This window comes from Macrotis lagotis, chromosome 3, assembly GCF_037893015.1.
Source record: "Macrotis lagotis isolate mMagLag1 chromosome 3, bilby.v1.9.chrom.fasta, whole genome shotgun sequence".
In the NCBI taxonomy this organism is placed as follows: Eukaryota; Metazoa; Chordata; class Mammalia; order Peramelemorphia; family Peramelidae; genus Macrotis; species Macrotis lagotis.
This window is the reverse complement of record NC_133660.1, coordinates 228,814,747-228,832,569: the sequence shown is the minus strand read 5'-3', so window position 1 is coordinate 228,832,569 and position 17,823 is coordinate 228,814,747. Positions and strand designations below refer to the sequence as shown.

The window sequence follows — 17,823 nt, the reverse complement described above, 5'->3', positions numbered from 1 at the left end:
GGTCACAGCAAGGGATGTAATCATCCAAATATGGTTAACTATCTTGAGAAAACATTTGGCAAATCAGATTATGAATAACTTTATAAAGCTGATTTAATCACAGGCTAAGTATAAATGCAGAAAAACATATAAAGACCATATTCTGACAAACATGAACATTTCTCATTTGGGTGCAACAGGTTCAACCTCAGTTTCCTTTTCTCTAAAATGGGGATAATAACAGTGAAGATCAAATGAGATGACATGTATAAACTACTCTGTAAGACTTAAGAACTGTGTAAAAAAGCTTTTACCATTACCTTTCTACTCCCAACACACAAACCCAGTCTTCTGGGACTTCCCCTAATTAGGGAGAAGAAACAAGAGACAACAGTTTTGGCTGGCTTTGTCTGGGGCTCTAAGAGTCTGGCATTCATTCACAGGAATTACTGTCTACACATCTAAGGTTAGAAAGAATTATGTACAGGAGAGTAGAAGTAAACATTGACCTGAGGAGAAAGAGAAGAGATGGGGGGAAGGAAAACAGGGAATAAACTGATCATGGGGTGAAACAAGAAAGCACATAGTCCACAGTAAAAATAAAAAGTATTCTTGACCATATCAAATGCTAAGTCTAAATGCCCCTCTCTGAGATGACAAAAAAATTTCATAAAATAAATGGGATTATTCTGTTCCCATTCCATGATATTTCCAGGTCTTACACTTCCACATACTCTCAATAAGGATTTGAGTCAAATGGCAGCAATAAGAACAAATCCATTCCTGTAGCTTATGACACAGGAATCATGCCTGGTAAAGTTTTTGTTATCACGGATAAGGACACAAGCATAATCAAGAGTTAAATACATTTAGTTCAATTAATTGAAGTTGATAAATAAAGCCAAGACATCACTGGTTCAATGTTCACAAGTCAATTAGCTTCAGAGAAAAACCAAGTTCTCCACCAACAATTAGCTAGATCACAAATACATGCTGATGGTCACAAAAGGGAAAGAATGGGAATGGAAACAACTTGGCACAAACCATCACCACTAGGAAAGATGCCAGTCAAAGTTCTCCAGTCAATCATATTTGCCTAAGATGCAGGTTGGCATATGTGCAATTTAAACGGAAAACTGTACCTGTAAGTGATTAATCTCTTTCCATAATTAATTTTCTTCACTCGACATAAATTTTAGAAAATAAATTTGAAGCTTATAGGGCAAATTATTGTCATTTTTCTTCACATAAAGGCAACATTGTCAATTCTTGGTTTCTTTCATGAAGCTGATTAGAAAAAGGGATGTTAAATCGGAGGCAGGTAAAAAACACTAGCTAAGTCTTTTAGAGAAAAGTGTCATCCAATACCCAGAAACATGCTGGGCAAACATTAAGAACACAAAGAAACTGATTACAAAAAGGTGGCATGCTGGCAGTTCTTTGCAATTAAACAATAAGTCATTTAAGATTTTTAAAGAATTATATTTCTATCACCCATGGCTAAGCCTAGGAAGATAAAAGTAGAAAATTTTCAAAGAACACTGCTTTGCATAAAGCACACAAATTAGTAACAACAGCATGCATATTTTACCTGGGGCTGTAAACAGGTGAGGTACAAAATGATAAAAAAAAAAATACATACAAAAGAAAAAGCAGTGAAAACAAGGCAGAAAAAAACTGTAAATGGGTAATGGTAACAAATGGTATACAGCAGCTACAAAACTACAATCTGATTCCCCCCCCCCCCCACAACCACCCTATGGGATGATACACACCAGACCTCAAAGGCCATGTAACCAATCCAATTTCTCCCCCACTAATAAACATCTTCACATCAACTCTGATATGAGTTGTAAAGGAATTAACAATGTTATTCCAATGACCTCCCTCAAACTATCAGAACCCATTCAGGAACGAAACATCCACAGAGTTGGGCAAAGGAAGCAGTAGTGCATCTATAAAAGATGCCTGCAGGTCATACAGAGATCAGTGAACTCCAACAAGTTGAGGTCTTTAGGAGCAACAAGTAAAAATGAGTCACTTCCATTATTCTTCAGTTCCCTGAGCCACATGTGGCAGTGCCACCTCCAAAATATGAGATACTAATAAGGGAAATCCCAGACACCACAATGCTTCATGGAAGTCATCAGGTCAACATAACCAGACCTACTCCAACTCCATAGATGAATAGAACAATTAATGCTTCAAAATAGTTTCTTTTTAAACTCTTTAGAAATATAAGAACCAAAATTCCATTCCTGTTCAATTTATCAATTATTTGCAGAGAAATAAATCATGGGGGTCTGCACTGCACACTTGGCTCCAGAAATATTAACCAATAATTTTACAAAAAATAGTAAAAATTCACTAATTCAGATCAATTTAGAGAAAGGCTAAGCCAAATAAACAGTCATGGTATTTTATTTCTTTCTAGTTCCCACTTTGTAAAAAGGATAAGGATAATCTGTAATGATCACATTGATTATTTTATATTATCATATGTTTAGGTGCAGTTCATTCTCTCAAGATTTCTCATTTCTTTATAATCCTTCTCCCAAAAGTACAAGGTTTTTTTCATAAATAAAAAAAAAAATTTTGTAAAGACTGAAATATTATTTTATAAAGTAGTACACCTATACATTCTTTAATATGTGAAAGAAGTGAGGAGGGCACAAATATGCCTGCTCAATTAAGAGTTGGCATATCACATAATGGAAGTAAAACCTGCCTACTCAAATATATACACACTAACACCCTTAGACAGGTCTGAATGAGAAGCACTGGCTTCTCTCAACGCATGAATCTCTGGTTCCTGAGATCTCTGAAGTCAAAGGGCAAGGCATCTGCATCTGGCTAGAACCTAGTAGAAATATTTTCAGAAAGAAGGATAAAGAAAGACAAAAGTTTTCATACATAATTTTGATCAAAGCGAAAATATAAAACCTATTTATAAGCTTTATTTCTTAAATGACCTAAAAATCACTAGGTTTGATTCCTTTCTTTCAATGAGTGTACTTTGCCATTTTTGAAAAATGATCCCTGAAATTGTATAAAATTGTATGTGTCCCCAAAGCAGGCACATTTTCATAAATAAAGGGGCCTCAAGCCCCTGTAATGAATAATACCAAAATACTCAGACATATCACAATAATTATTTTTAAGAAATTATTTGAAAAAAATACTAAGCAGTACTAATGTATAAAAATTAAGTGGCAAGCAAAAAGTACTTTATGGAAATCAATTGTTTTCCTACCTTTCTATGTAGTAACTAGTGAGTTTCCTGACAATTAAATAAATATTGCTTAAATATTTTCACATCAACAAAAATTGTTTGAATATTTCCCCCATTCTAGTCACTAACAAAACAATTACATTTCACTAGAAAAAGTTAACACAGTCTGAATCCTAAGAGAGGATACTTCTGAAATTTTCCTTTTTTTCTGTAAGCTGCAAACAAAATTCTTTATTAAAAACAGCACAGCAGGGGCAGCTAGGTGGTGCAGTGAATAGAGCACCGGCCCTGGAATCAGGAGTACCTGGGTTCAAATCTGGTCTCAGACACTTAATAATTACCTAGCCGTGTGGCCTTGGGCAAGCCACTTAACCTCATTTGCCTTGCAAAAAAACCTAAAAACCTTAAAAAAAAAAAAAGCACAGCAAAACTTCTAACAAGCAGCAAAATGTGTGAATCATAAGGCCACTAAACCTCCATCTTTATTCCCAAAGTCACCTCAACACTCAAAGCACATGAACAACCAAGCTGTAGTTACACTGAAGGGAGGCTAGGTAAAAGGCTGACCCAACAAGTTCTTGTCCACTGAAGTAAGAAGACTCACAGATCAGTCTGGGAAGTCACCTTTCCTGACTTTGTTTTTAGTAGAGACATAGGTTTAGTTTTGCTCTATATTTAAAAGCTGGAGACACTGAATCAGTCTCTTGTCCAGTCTATGCCTAATGTTCAACATCTGCAAAATGTGAATAATATGAAGAAATGATGTACACCACAAGCCATTCGCAGGAAAAGCTCTTGGTCAAAAATAAAAGGTTATCATTAAACTTGATTTGATATTATCATGAAGGTGGTAGGAGAATCAATAATAATTCCCATTTCTCTGGCACTGTAAGACTTACAAGACACTTTTGTCACCACAACCCTGTTGTGGTTGTAATGTGAAATTGAGGTTAAAAGTCTGTCATTTGGTCAAGATCACAGAGCCCACAGGTTTTCAGACTTCTAGGCCACAACTTTCTCCACTACATGAGGCTGTCTTACAGAGCCCCAGTGCAAAGTTGATGCTATTCTAACTACTGAGCTTTTAACTACTCCCTATGTATAAATAAATTCAAGAGAAAAAGCAAAAGCAAAAGGTAATAAAAAATGATGGAACAAGGAAGAAAGAAAGGCTAGGATATAAAATTCTTAGCCAAAGGAAAATATTTATAAAATCTTCAGATTTTAGATCTTCACAATCAGCTTGTATCTTCTAGCCATTCCAAGCCCGGACTCCAATCCCCATCATAATGTACTTCCTTTCCCCAAAACACATGCAGACATTTGCTCCATAACTGCCACAGCTTAAAGGACTAGCTTACAATGCTGATCCCTTATCAGAGGGTTGGACTGAAGAAATGACAAGGCCCTCATACTCTAAAATAATTTATGGAAATCAGGGGTTGTGCTAAGGTAGCAGAACTTGAAGGGGGGGTTATATCTTTATTTTCACTAATCACTAAATGGAATTTTAGCATTTCCTTAGATGATGATGATGATGATGATAATAATAATAATAATTATTATTATTATTATTACTACTACTACTACTGCTATGATTACTGTGATTATCATTATTATTATTTTACATTTTATTCTAGAAATCCTAGGGTCCATCCATAAATGTCACCAGACTGCCAAAGGGGTCCATGACATAAAAGACAATCCCTACCCTAAAAGGTCAAACTTAAATTCAAAATATGCTACCAATAGGTATGAAAATATACACAAAAGTCAGTATTTCAGAGTGATTCATTATCATTTTATAAAAATTTAGCTTGATTATCTTAGTTTCAGTACTAGCATACTTACTTAGCAACAGACTGGATAACTTTGGAAGAAGTATCTTTGATGTTAGTAAAAAATCGTTCTGTTCCACCTCTAAGTATGTCAAAGAAACCGCTATAGGTTTGATCACACTCTGCAACTGTCATGCCTAAAAGTAAAGAAGACAACAGAGAATATAATTATCAGAGGTATAATCCTATCCCAAATGATACGGTTATCTCATCCTTTTTATATAATTATACATACATGTATGTGTACATGCATGTGTGTATATGTGTGTACACATGCATGTGTGCACACACACGCACATATTCCAAACTGTCGTGTTACTCCAGCCATGAAACAGAGGGGTCTCAATGGCCACCAGAACATCTTCCTCACTCTCCAAGCTCCAACAAGTGCTCCACCAAATATGCTCGGTGCTATCTGAACCCTTGCCCTAAATCCTTTAAGAAACTTCTAGAGGGGGCAGCTAGGTGGGTGCAGTGGATAGAGCACCAGCCCTGGAGTCAGGAGTACCTGAGTTCAAATCCAGCCTCAGACACTTAATGATTACCTAGCTGTGTGGCCTTGGGCAAGCCACTTAACCCCATTGCCTTGCAAAAACTAAAACAAAAACAAAAATTTCTAGAGATTTCTAAGGGCCCTCATTTTAGTCTGTTCTCTTAAAGATAGGAATTAGTATCTTATAGAACCAATGCCACCTCTTTACCCATTTTTTTGTTTCAGAAAGATTCAAAAATGAATGTCTACATTTAGTTGTTGGCAAAAAATTTTAAATTCAAGTTGTCAAACCTCACTTGACAAAGCTAGAAAGTAGAAACATGATTGTTAATAGATACTGTTTTTCAATTATTTCTCAGTTAGCAAGGATATTAAATGAGTAGCAAATCTTCCTAAAATCTGAACACTCCCAAAAAGGCAGTAAGTGGATAACTTTAACGTCATTTTATCAACCCACTGAGAGTTGATATACTGGTACAGAATGCTAACATAAGGCAGCACTAATTGGGAGTATTTCTCCACTGAAGCTAGCCTATCCCCTTAAACACAGATTCAAGGTGATTTTATAAAAGGAAATGCCTTTTAACAGCATTTAACTATCTCAGAATCCTTATGAATAAAAATTAAAGAATCTCAAAATTGGAAGAGATCTCACAGACTCATTGATTCAAATGATGCATAGAAAAATAAACCCTCTACAGTATAGGTGACAAGAAAGATTCAGATGACAGTGAACCAACCACCTCCTCTTCTCAGTGCCCATTTCATCACATTACAAACCTTACATCATTGGTACTGTGACTTTAAAAGTACATTTGAGAGGTGGTACACAAGCAAGTGTTAGACCAGAGTTAAAGACCTGAATCTGAATAAGTAAGATGGTGACTTACTATTTCTAGGATTTTGGAAAAGTCATTTTGCCTCATGAATAAAAGGAAAGCTCTGAAGACCATTCTAAAACTTTGGTCCTTTTGACTTAGCTTTGTGATTTGTGACTTTTACTCCACATTGCCAAACTGCTCTTCAAACATCCAACCCAGCTGAAGAGTCCTCTTATAGTATCCATAAATTCACCACTATATTTTACTATTCTAGTAGGTGAAAGAGGTGATCCTATTTCTATAATTGTTCTATAATTACTAAGATGCTTAAACATCTTTTCATGGCTAATTAATCATGAATTTGTGCACTTGTATATCATTAATATCGCAGCAATGTAGCAACTTCATAGATTCTGGATGTCAGAACCTTATTTGATATTCACTTCAACCAATTTTTGCCTACAACATGTTTTCGTTTTAGAGACAATGACTTCTGTTTTGTGAATTGTTTTATATAACCAAGACCATCAATTTTGTTACTTATTTTTTTCAAATAGTTTGCTGACAAAAATATCCTTTATCTCCTTAGCAGAGACAAAAATATATCTTCCTTTTTCCTTTTTATAGGCTTTTTGCAAGGCAAATGGGGTTAAGTGGCTTGCCCAAGGCCACACAGCTTGGTAATTATTAAGTGTCTGAGGCTGTATTTGAACTCAGGTATTCCTGACTCCAGGGCCGGTACTCTGTCCACTGTGCCACCTAGTCACCCCTTCAGCATTTTTGTGATTTAAAAAATAATAGTTCTCTATTACAGTTCGAACTTATTGTGGTCATGAAGATGGCATGAAATGTATAATTAAATCCATTTTTTGTCATGCAGACATCAAGTTTTCCCAGCAGTTTTTACTAATAGATTCCACTTCCCAATGGTTCTTTTGACTGTGGATACATCAATCATTATCGTCTATATTTATGGGATTCTACTCTGGGATTCTCTCTTGTGTTCCATTATCTATCTTGTTATCAGTTGTTATGCTTAAATAAGCAATTATGGCATTTATAATTATTAAAATTATTGGAATATTATTAATCATTTATAATGATTAAATAATTATTCATATAACATTCTGAGATGTGAGTGCTGATCAGGCCTTCTTAGTTTACATTCTTATTCTTAATTCTTGATAATTTTGTCTACTTTTCCATATTAATTTTTTATATTAGTCTAAGAAATTATTTATTGGTGCTTGAGTGCTTCTGCATTAAATCTACATATCAGATTGGTAAGTAATGCCATTTAAAATATTTGCTTAAATTTAGATAAGATCCCCAATTGATAAATGGTCAAAGGAACAGACAGTTTTCAAATGAAGAAATTAAAGCTATATATAATCATATGAAAAAATGCTCCAAATCACTATTGATTATAGAAAAATGCAAATTAAAACAACAATGAGGTATCATCTCACACCTACTAGACTAACCCAGATGAGAAAAGGGGAAGATGATCAATGTTGGAGAGGCTGTGGGAGAATTAGGGCATTGATGCATTGATGGAACTACACCCAATGAGCAATAAAACTGTTCATACCCTTTGACCCAGAAATTCCAATTCTAGGACTATATCTAGAAGAAATTGTAAAAAAATGGGAAACGTCCTACATGTTCCAAAATATTCAAAGCAGTTCTTTTTGTAGTGGCAAAGAATTGGAAATTGAGGGGATGCCCATCAATTGGGGAATAGTTAAAGAAGTTGTGGTACATGAATACTATAGAATATTAGTTCTATAAGAAATCATAAATAGTCAGACTCTAGAGAAGCATGAAATGACTTACAGGATCTGATGCTAAGTGAAGGGAGTAGAGCCAAGAGAACACTGTACACATCAACATTATGAGATGAAAAACCTTAATGGAAGTAACTCCTCTAGACAGTCCCAGAGAGCTAGGACACCTGTATTAGTCTTTACAATCTCCAACCAGAGGAAGAAAATCAACCAAAACAAAACACACAGAAAAAACAAACAAACAAAAAACCACCCCTACCAAATCTGAAGAATACTTTATAAAAATTATCCCTTATATATCTCTTTCCTTAATCCTAATTCCTCATGCCGAAAATTACTAATTTGTAAATATGTTTAACAAATATGTACATAAAATGCTTAACCTGACTGTTCCCTACTGAGGGGAGGGGGAAGGAAAGGTGGAGGGAAATTTGTAACTTGGTAATATGCATGTACAAATGGATGAAAATAAAAAATAAATAAAATGAAATAAAATATTTTTTTGACTTAACCATGTATAAGAGAAATCCTCCCATTTCTATAGTTCTTTAAATTCTCAGAAAATTATTTGAATTGTCTTTGTGCATTTGTATCCAGAGAAGGAACAGTGGAATTTAAACAAAGACTAAACTTATTATCTTCAATTTTTAAAGTTGTCTTATGTATTATGTAATTTTGCCATCACTAATGTTTCCTTCTTTTTGGCGCTGTTTCTACTCTCACAACATAGTCAATTTTGATCTATGCATATCATGGATGCAAATATAAAGATTAAATCAGAATGCCTTCTGTTGGGGGGGGGAGAAGGGAGAGAGGGAGAAAAAAATTAAAAACTCAAAACCTTGTGAAGAAAATGATTGACAAAAATCTACCATTTCCATGTAACTGGAAAATAAATGAAATATTTATATAATGGAAAAAAAGAAATGTCTTTGCATATAAAATCCTGTTATTATAAAGGATATTTATCAATTTCTCAAAATTTTTGGTGATGATAAATAAAGATTTCTACAAATATTCCTACTTAACTACAGTAATGTATTCCCTCCTTTTTTTTTTAATGATTGGCTTTTCTAGACATGCAAATCCTGGCATTTGCAAAAATTTAAATTTTTAATTGGCACTATTTCCTTTCATCTTACACCTTAAAGTTATTACTAAGATTTCTAAAATTATATTAAGTTGGAGTGACTTGTTTTTAAAGTGACTATTTCAAGTGTTTTCCTAACTGCATGTAAAGTTTCAGTTTCATTTTTAACATAATTGAGTGCTTTATTTTATCAAAGGTTTTTTCTATATCTAATAATATGGTCTTTATTTTTCTCTTGCTATTAAGATATAAACAGAGCATTTAATAAACCCTTACTACATGGTAGGCACTTAGCACAAGGCCAGGGATACAAAGTCATTCCTTGCCTTTAAAAACTAATATTCTAGTAAGGGAAGAAAACACAAAAGGGGAGCTACAAAGATATAGAAAGGAAATGAGCAGAATTGTGCAGATAGCTGGAAAGTGAGGGAGAAAACCTAGTTTCTGCTCAAGATAAGCAGAAAGCTCACTTTATCCCAGAGATGGAGCCAAAGGTTCTGGGGAAGGATTAGAAGGTGAGGACATTAGCAGAAATGGAGGCAGCATGGTGTGCCTATGGCTAGGAAAGATTTGATAGAGTGGCTGTTTTCCTAGTATTAAATTTCACTTGCATCCCAATTTCAAATTTTACATGGTCATAATGCTATTTTTTATGTATATGAGCACTTTATTTTTGACATAATCACGTTTCTTTTAAATTCTGAATTATATCAGAGCTATATATAGAGTAATCTGATGATTTTTTCTTTTGTCTTTTTTGTCTTTTGCTTTCTCATATCCAATTCTGATAAACTGGATTTATTATTTTTTATAAAATCTACTAGCTTTATAAGATAATTTATCAATTTTACCAGGTTTTTAAAAAAATAACTCGTGCAATGAAAGCAGTTCTGAAAAGAACAATCTGAATTTATTGTACCTTAAAAGGAAAAGCAAGTAGTAGATAACAGAAACAGAATTTCAGTTTTGTACAATCTTTTTTTTGTACCATTTTTATGTATAAAAGTGCTCTTTTTTTTGTTAAGGCCAGAGGAAAAAGTTAATTTTTTTAATTTAAAAAATTCTTAAGATTTGTCATCTCAATTACACTATGGAAATCTATATTATTTCTCTTCTATATTCACTGGTTTATGTCTGTTTCTTTATAAGGGTCTATTTGTGAAATATTATCTTTTTTATTGACAGAGGCATTTTGATCACAAGTACTGCTTTGAATGCTTACCATATATTTTGATGACTATTTTTTCTTTATCTTTGATGTGATGTTATTGTTTCTATAATCTCTGCTTTCACTCAGCAAGTTTAAATTTTCTAATGTTTGTCCTTCTCATTTTTGAAGAAGACCACGACATCAAGGAGGTAAATGCCATGACAAGCACATGAACTGGATTTGAGTGAAGGGGTTACTGTGCTAAGTCACCAGCCTCACTTTCTCCTCTAGAGTCATCTAGGTCCAGTGGCCAGATATGAATTAGAATGAGTGGAGATGGCCCTGGATGCGAGGCAATCAGGGTTAAGTAAATTTGCCCAAGGTCATACAGCTAGTAAGTGTCAGAGGTTGAATTCAAACTCCTGTCCTGATTCAAAGGCCAGTTCTATAAACACTGTGCCTCATATACTTGACTCTTACCAGCTGTATGACCTTGGCCAAATCACTCAATCCTGATTATCACTCATCCAGGATTATCTCCAGATTTCTAAAGTATAATTAAGATCACAAATTTAAGAATTTTTTAAATAAAAAAAACTTTATTCTGACCTCAACAAAAAATAGACAAGCATTTTTATAATAAAATGATACAGAAAAAAGATTGTACCAAAACTGTGAACTTGTTTCTGTTATCTACTGTTTGCTATTCCTTTTAAAAGTATGAAGTAGTCAAAAACTAAAGCTCTGGAGCAGGAAAGAATCTTGGAAGTCATCTATTTCAATTTCCTTATCTGTATAAATGATGGAAATTAGGCTCAAAAGATTAAGTATTTCCTCAAGTGAACACAATTTGTTTTTTGCAAAACTGTGGGTTGATTACAGGGTTGTTGTTTTTTTTTCCTTTCCCTACTAGAAGGAAGAAAGAGGTAAAAATAAATGTCTGATGGTTTTATAAAATATAATTTTAAAAAATAGCTAAGTTATACCAAGAAATATCCCAATCAATCAGACTGTATAATTTATTACTGACTTATCTGATATCAATAATATTTTATGCAGAAATAAAATCAAAAACTTTATTATGTAGAAATTTAAAAACATTTTGGAGATTCTTTATAATATAGATATAAATTCTATTCCAATAATTGGCTTCTCCTTCAAAGATAATCCCTGGCTAACATTAAGTTTGATCACTTCTCTGGCTTCCAAAAGTCAAAACCATAGTCAAAGAAAAGGCATAATAGACTCAGCAATGAATTTAAAGAGTCAAGAAGACTTACCTGAGTCAGGGAATTTCACATATAAAATGCTACTAACTTCAGTAAAGTATATGTCAAAATTTCTCATGATAGAGTCATGGAATTATATATTACTTGGAAAGTTGCACCAGATAATCTATTCACTCAGATTCTATAATTTAATGTTGGCTTATTTCTTTATCACAAGTGGCATGTTCATGAAGTTCATGAAGACTTATAGTCAGGGAGATTTAAAAGTAGCTAAAGCATTGTACCAAAATTGGTATCATTAATGAAATTACATAAATACCAAGAGAATGATGCAGCAGAATACTCAAAAAATTTTTCCTTCGCCATGTATTTTTGGTAATTTTACTACAGGTGGGATGCTTATCAAATTTGTAGATAACAAAAAACTAAGAGGAACTAACTAGTTAGATGGAAGAATCCAGATGAAAAAGATGTGAAAATTCAAAACCATAAACAGAATCTTTATTAATCTGAAATGTGATGTAGAGAAAAGTATAATCATAAAGCAGTATTCAAGAAAATCAACTACACAAAAATAGGAGGGGTGTTGACTACTTAACCTATAATGAAAAAGTTTGGAGCTTTAGTGGAAAACAAATGTAATAAGAGTAAATAGCAGACCAAAAACTTCAATTCTAGATACCACATTTTAAGAAGGAAATTTAAGCAGAAGTTTGACCATGAGAGTAAAGCAGGATGCATGAGCTATAAGGAATGACTGAAGTAACTGCCAAGTCCTAAATGTGGTTTATAAGACTTCCAAGGTAACAGACAAATCAAAGGGCAGAAATACATCCTGTTTGTAAAGTACCGAACAAGTCCAGAATCAAAACATCATTAAGCTGCTCCTCTACAGACATAATAAGATATTATGAATTGGGATAAAAATCAAAAGAAAAAAAGACTGGAAAACAAGCACAGAAAAGACTCTGCTAAGTGTGACACACATATTTATGGCATAGACATTAAATGGATGCCTGTTCCTGATCACTCAGGATTTGAAGGTAATGAGGAAGTAGATTAATAAGAAAAGGAGTTAAAAAATATCTCAAGACTCAACAGCATAATTTTTATAATTTAATTAATAGCAAACCAAGTGTCATTTAGTCATTATTCGTGAGAAGATTTGCCTACAAGACATGAACTATCGCTTATGGACCTGGGGACATTTTTGTTTGATCAGAAAGACCATGTAGTTTTCTGTTCAAAGATGATTCAGCATATTAAACTATCATTCACATTAATAAAAAGAAAATTTCATGGCAAGAAGATAATAATACATCGTTGGTCTACTGAAAAATATTTCAATGCCATGCTCTTAATTTAGTCATTCATTCATCAATATGAGGGTACCCATCAACAGTGAGAATATCATACTCTTAACTGATCATTCATTCACCAGACATTTCTAAAGGATCTTCTACGAGCAAGTCACAAAATCTCATGTGGTACTTAACAATATGAAAGCAGTTGTGTGGTGCTGGACCTCAGAACGGAAGATGTGATCCTAGATCCCACTGACCCCACACAGTGAAGAGCTGGTGAATCTGGGCAAATCATTTAACCCAGGTCTAACTCAGTTTTCTCATTTGTAAAATAAGAGCACCCTACCTCCTGGGGTGGTTGTAAAAAAACTGAGATAATACTTTTAAAGCATTTAGGGCAGGGCCTGGTATAAAACAGGAAAGATGTTAGTTATTTTTACTATAATGATTACAATGAATTTATATTGTAAAGAAAGGATGTATTGAGCAAAGGTATATTTGGCATAGCCCTATCTTAAAGATTTTCATTTAAAACTGAGAGGATCTTCTCCACCAAAATCATATTTAAGTATAGAAATTCTGAAGTTAAACAACCAGGAAAACAATATTAAAATTAGAATGACTGCACTTTACCAAAAGGACTCTTGATCAGGATGCTACCAAACTTGTCTTTAATAGAGAATTCCCTGCTCACCAAGACAACAAAGTTACTCTTCAGCACCTGGCATGGATGGAATGAAGGCAGAGTCCAGAGCTACAATGTGAACACCTACCTCCACTGTAAACACTGCTGAGCTGTCCCACAGACTTTGTGACTTGGGGCACTGAATTCAGAGAGCCTCTGGGCTGCATGTTATTTCCATAACCGCCATTGTGTTCCAGAAGCTGTAAAGAGTTAAAACTGTCATATTTATTATAATCACATACTTTTTCAATAGGCTTTTTTTCATGAATTTCAATGCATTAACAAAAATTAGCCAATAAAATTTGCTTATTGTACATTTTCTCACACTGTAAAGTTGGAAGTACCAAGATGGAAATAAATAAATGCCTTTAGCAAAGTCGACTATAAAACTAATCTCTATAAAGTGAATCCTGTCAGCCCATTCATGTGCATTTTGTAGTCTTCCATGGCAAATCAGGTCCCCCAAAAGAACGAACTACTAGCTGTGGCCAATACAGGCACCAGCCAGCTCCCCAGGGCCCACCACAGGCCACACAGCTGCCCTGTCAGACTCATTAGATTTTTCCCCATTCTAGGAGCTCTGCTACATAAAGCAAACATAAAACTTCATGTCTCATCAGCCCTTGTCAGGTGCTCATGACCTGAAATCTCCTCATCTTGGAGATCAAGACAGCTGTGATCCTCTATTCCCCCTCAGCACCCCAGGGGTCTCTCTCCAGTTATCTGATGGGAGGACTAGAGAATAAAGCAGCAAACTCTTCTCAAGGTCCATCAGACTGTTGGGGAATGCTTGGGGCACTGGCACTGGCCATAGAAGGCATTTAATAAATGCTGACTACTGACTCCCAAATTAAATAATGATTATTTACGATGGAAAAACAATTCAGAACCATACTTTCCATAGTGTTTATAACACAATCTAACACCTCTTAAGTCCATTCCAGCCTTATGAAACCTGAAGATATTAAGTTAAATATAATGAATTATTGGACTATCATGTTTATAAATTTGAATCTGCATACTTAATTCAACATAAAAGATATATAGATACATATATATATAGATAGATATAGATATATATATATATATATATAGTGTCATCACATAAATGAAACCCTCACTTAAGCTTAAAGTGCTACAATAATGGCAGTAACTAGAAATAATAATACTGTTACCAAAAAAAAAATCCTTTCTTCAAAAACAAGTTTCCAACTGGGAAGTGATCCAACCATTCTAGAGATCAATTTGGAACTGTAGCCCAGAAGGCAATAAAATTGTGCCTACCTTTGGCCTAGCAATACCACTACTAGGTCTATATCCCAAAGAGATTTTAAAAACAGAAAAAGATGCACAGGTTAAAAAGGATGTATAGGAAATCTTTTGCAGTAGCAAAGAATTGGAAATTGAAGGGGGGAATGCCCATCCACTGAGAAAGAGCTGAAAGAGTTGTAGTTTATGACTGCAAGGAATACAATTGTTATAAAAAATGATGAGCAGTTCACAGTTCAGGTGAGTTCAGAAAAATGAGTTCAGAAAAATCTGGAAAGAGTATTGTGAACTGATACAACAAAGTGAAGTAAGCAAAACAAGGATAATATCACACAGTAATGGCAAAATTATACAATGATCTACTGTGAATGACTTAGCAATACAATGATTCAAGAAAATTCCATAAGTCCTTTGGACAAAAGAACTGATGGGAGTCAAAGTAAATTGTTTTCAACTTTATTTTTCTTAGGTCTTATTTTCAATCACGGTTTTCTAAGACTAATATGGAAATATATTTTGCATGACATGCACATGTATCAAATTGTTTGTCTTCCCAGGGAAGGAAAAAGATAAGGGAATAAGGAAATTAGGAATTCAAAAGAAAAGACAAAAAATTGTGTTTGAATATAACGGGAAAAAATATTTAAAGCCAAAGGACATATTATCACTATAAACATCACCCTATCCAGTTAATCATTTCACAGATTGTACATCTTCTTGCCCATGAGAAGAAAATAGGTCTATAACATAGCACCCAAGCAAAGACATTTTGTTTCAGGATCTGTTTTTCTAAGAATTCAGTGACATAAAATTTAAAAGGATACCCTGAGAACAAGAGAATTCCACAATTCATCTGGATTTCTATTTGCCTGGAATTGGCCAAAAGTAAAACCTCATAAGTTAATGAGTTCTCCATGGCTAGCCAGATGACCATTTGTCTAATATCATCACTGATATTTTATGAGTGGTTTTATGACTGGACTACAATCCCCAGAATAGGAACTTGGCAAGAACTTCAAACTTAAAAAAAAGTGTGGGATATAATGGATATTTGGTTATAGAATGTAGGTTATAAACCTGCCAGAGTAATTCACAAAATGGAAGGGTGTGTGTGTGTGTGTGTGTGTGTGTGTTTATCTCAGAGATAAACATGCAACTGTATGTTGTTGTTAGGTGTTATGGATAAAATCTTAAGCAGCAAATTCCAATAGATGATACCTTAAACTGCATCAGAATCCAATCTGTTGTTGTTTGCTGGAAACAAACTGTAAAGAAGCAATAACCAATACCGGCTACAAAAAAGCTCCTTAGGTTAAAAAGAGGAGAAAATAAACAATAATGAACCAGGCACCCTTGGGTCTGGGGTAGACCAGGAAGAATAATTTGAAATTCAATTGAACAAAAGAGTTTATTTAAGATTTAGCAAAGGATTTGACAATGCCTGGCATCAAAAGTTACAGAATAAGACAAGTATATAGATCTGGAATGATCAGATGACTGGACCCCCCAAAAAAATAATCATTAATGGTTCAATATCACCTTGAGGGGAGATCTCCAATGGAGTGCCCCAGGTCTTTTTGCTTTTATGCTACTTATTATTTTGTAAAATTATGTGATAAGGTATGGGTGGCAAGCAAACCACAAAGCTGAAGTAGTGGATGACCAATAGCAAGCATTTATACAATCCTTTAGAGGCAGCTAGCAACAGCTAGAGTACTGGAATATCTGAATTCAAATAGTTGTATACCCCTACACAAGTCACTTGTCCTCTGCATCAGTTTCTTCATTCAACTGTAAAATGGAGATGATAGTCTCATTTCACAGGATTGTCATAAGAGTTTCTATGGAAATGCTTAGTACAAGAGTTGGCACCATATGAAGGCTTGTTTCCCCTTCCAACCTTACCACAAGCCTAGGGATTGCTATTATTTCTCTTCCTTCCTCAATGAGGCAGTCAGAGGTGAAGTGCTTTGCTCAGCCACATGGCTTCTAAGTGTCAGAGACTCCAATAGAGCTTGGGTCTCCTAGCTTTGGGCCCCAGAAACTACCCACTGATCCAATGAGCTGCCAAAATCAAATCAAATAAGGATAAATGTAACATCTTCCATAAGGGTTCAAAAATAAATGTGATATCAACATGGAAATCATGTGGCTGGAAGTATATCGACTCAAGAAGACAGTCGGTACCACAGGCCTCAGTCTCAGTCAAATTATACCTGCTGGACTGGACTGTTCTGGATATCACATTTCAGGAAGGGCACTGAGAAGTTCTACAGCAACAAAAATGGTGAAGAGCATTAAGATCATATGGTCATATGTACATCATATGAAGGAACTGGGGGTATTTGTGGAAATAAGTTAAAGTGACAATCTAAGGACTTTAAATCTTACTCTGGTATTGTTGGGGATTTTTGTTTGTTTTGGGGGGGAGATGGCACCAAAATCTGTCAAACTTGTCACAAATCAAGTTCATTTTACCAAATTTATATCAGAAAAAATCACACAGATAAATGTGACGTGTATTTTTTGGAAGCACAAACTATATTATACTCATAACAGAGCATATTACATATAACTATATAGAATATTATATTATTTATAACTAAACTATAATATACTCATAACTAAATCATAATATACTCATAACAGAGCAAGCTGTTATTTAAAGCAAACAAATATCCTATATTTGAGTTTTGTCTTCGTAGTTATGTTCCATTATTGAATGTCCAAATTAGAGAAGAATAATAGTTCAAAAATGTTAATCTGATCTTGTATTTCATGGTAGCTGAATTGCACAAGTCTTACATTTCATCCCAGGAAACCAGATCTGCATGCCATAACAAACCTCTGAATAAGACAGAAGATTTAAACAATTATCCTTGAGAAAAAAAAACCTGCTAATTGTTCTTACTCATGAAGTTTATTTTATTAATTATAAAGGCAACA

General features: G+C 34.2%; 1 protein-coding gene across 3 annotated transcripts in view; it reads right to left on the bottom strand.

The window, feature by feature from the left end:
- Positions 1-17,823, bottom strand: part of GAK (cyclin G associated kinase) — a 145,853-nt gene that overhangs the window by 75,515 nt on the left and 52,515 nt on the right. For all 3 annotated transcript variants that reach the window (XM_074230101.1, XM_074230100.1, XM_074230102.1), the window contains exons 10-11: positions 13,697-13,808; positions 5,063-5,186 (exon numbers count right to left, since the gene is read on the bottom strand). In XM_074230101.1, coding sequence (XP_074086202.1) covers positions 5,063-5,186; positions 13,697-13,808 — 236 coding nt within the window. The remainder of the gene's footprint in view (positions 1-5,062; positions 5,187-13,696; positions 13,809-17,823) is intronic.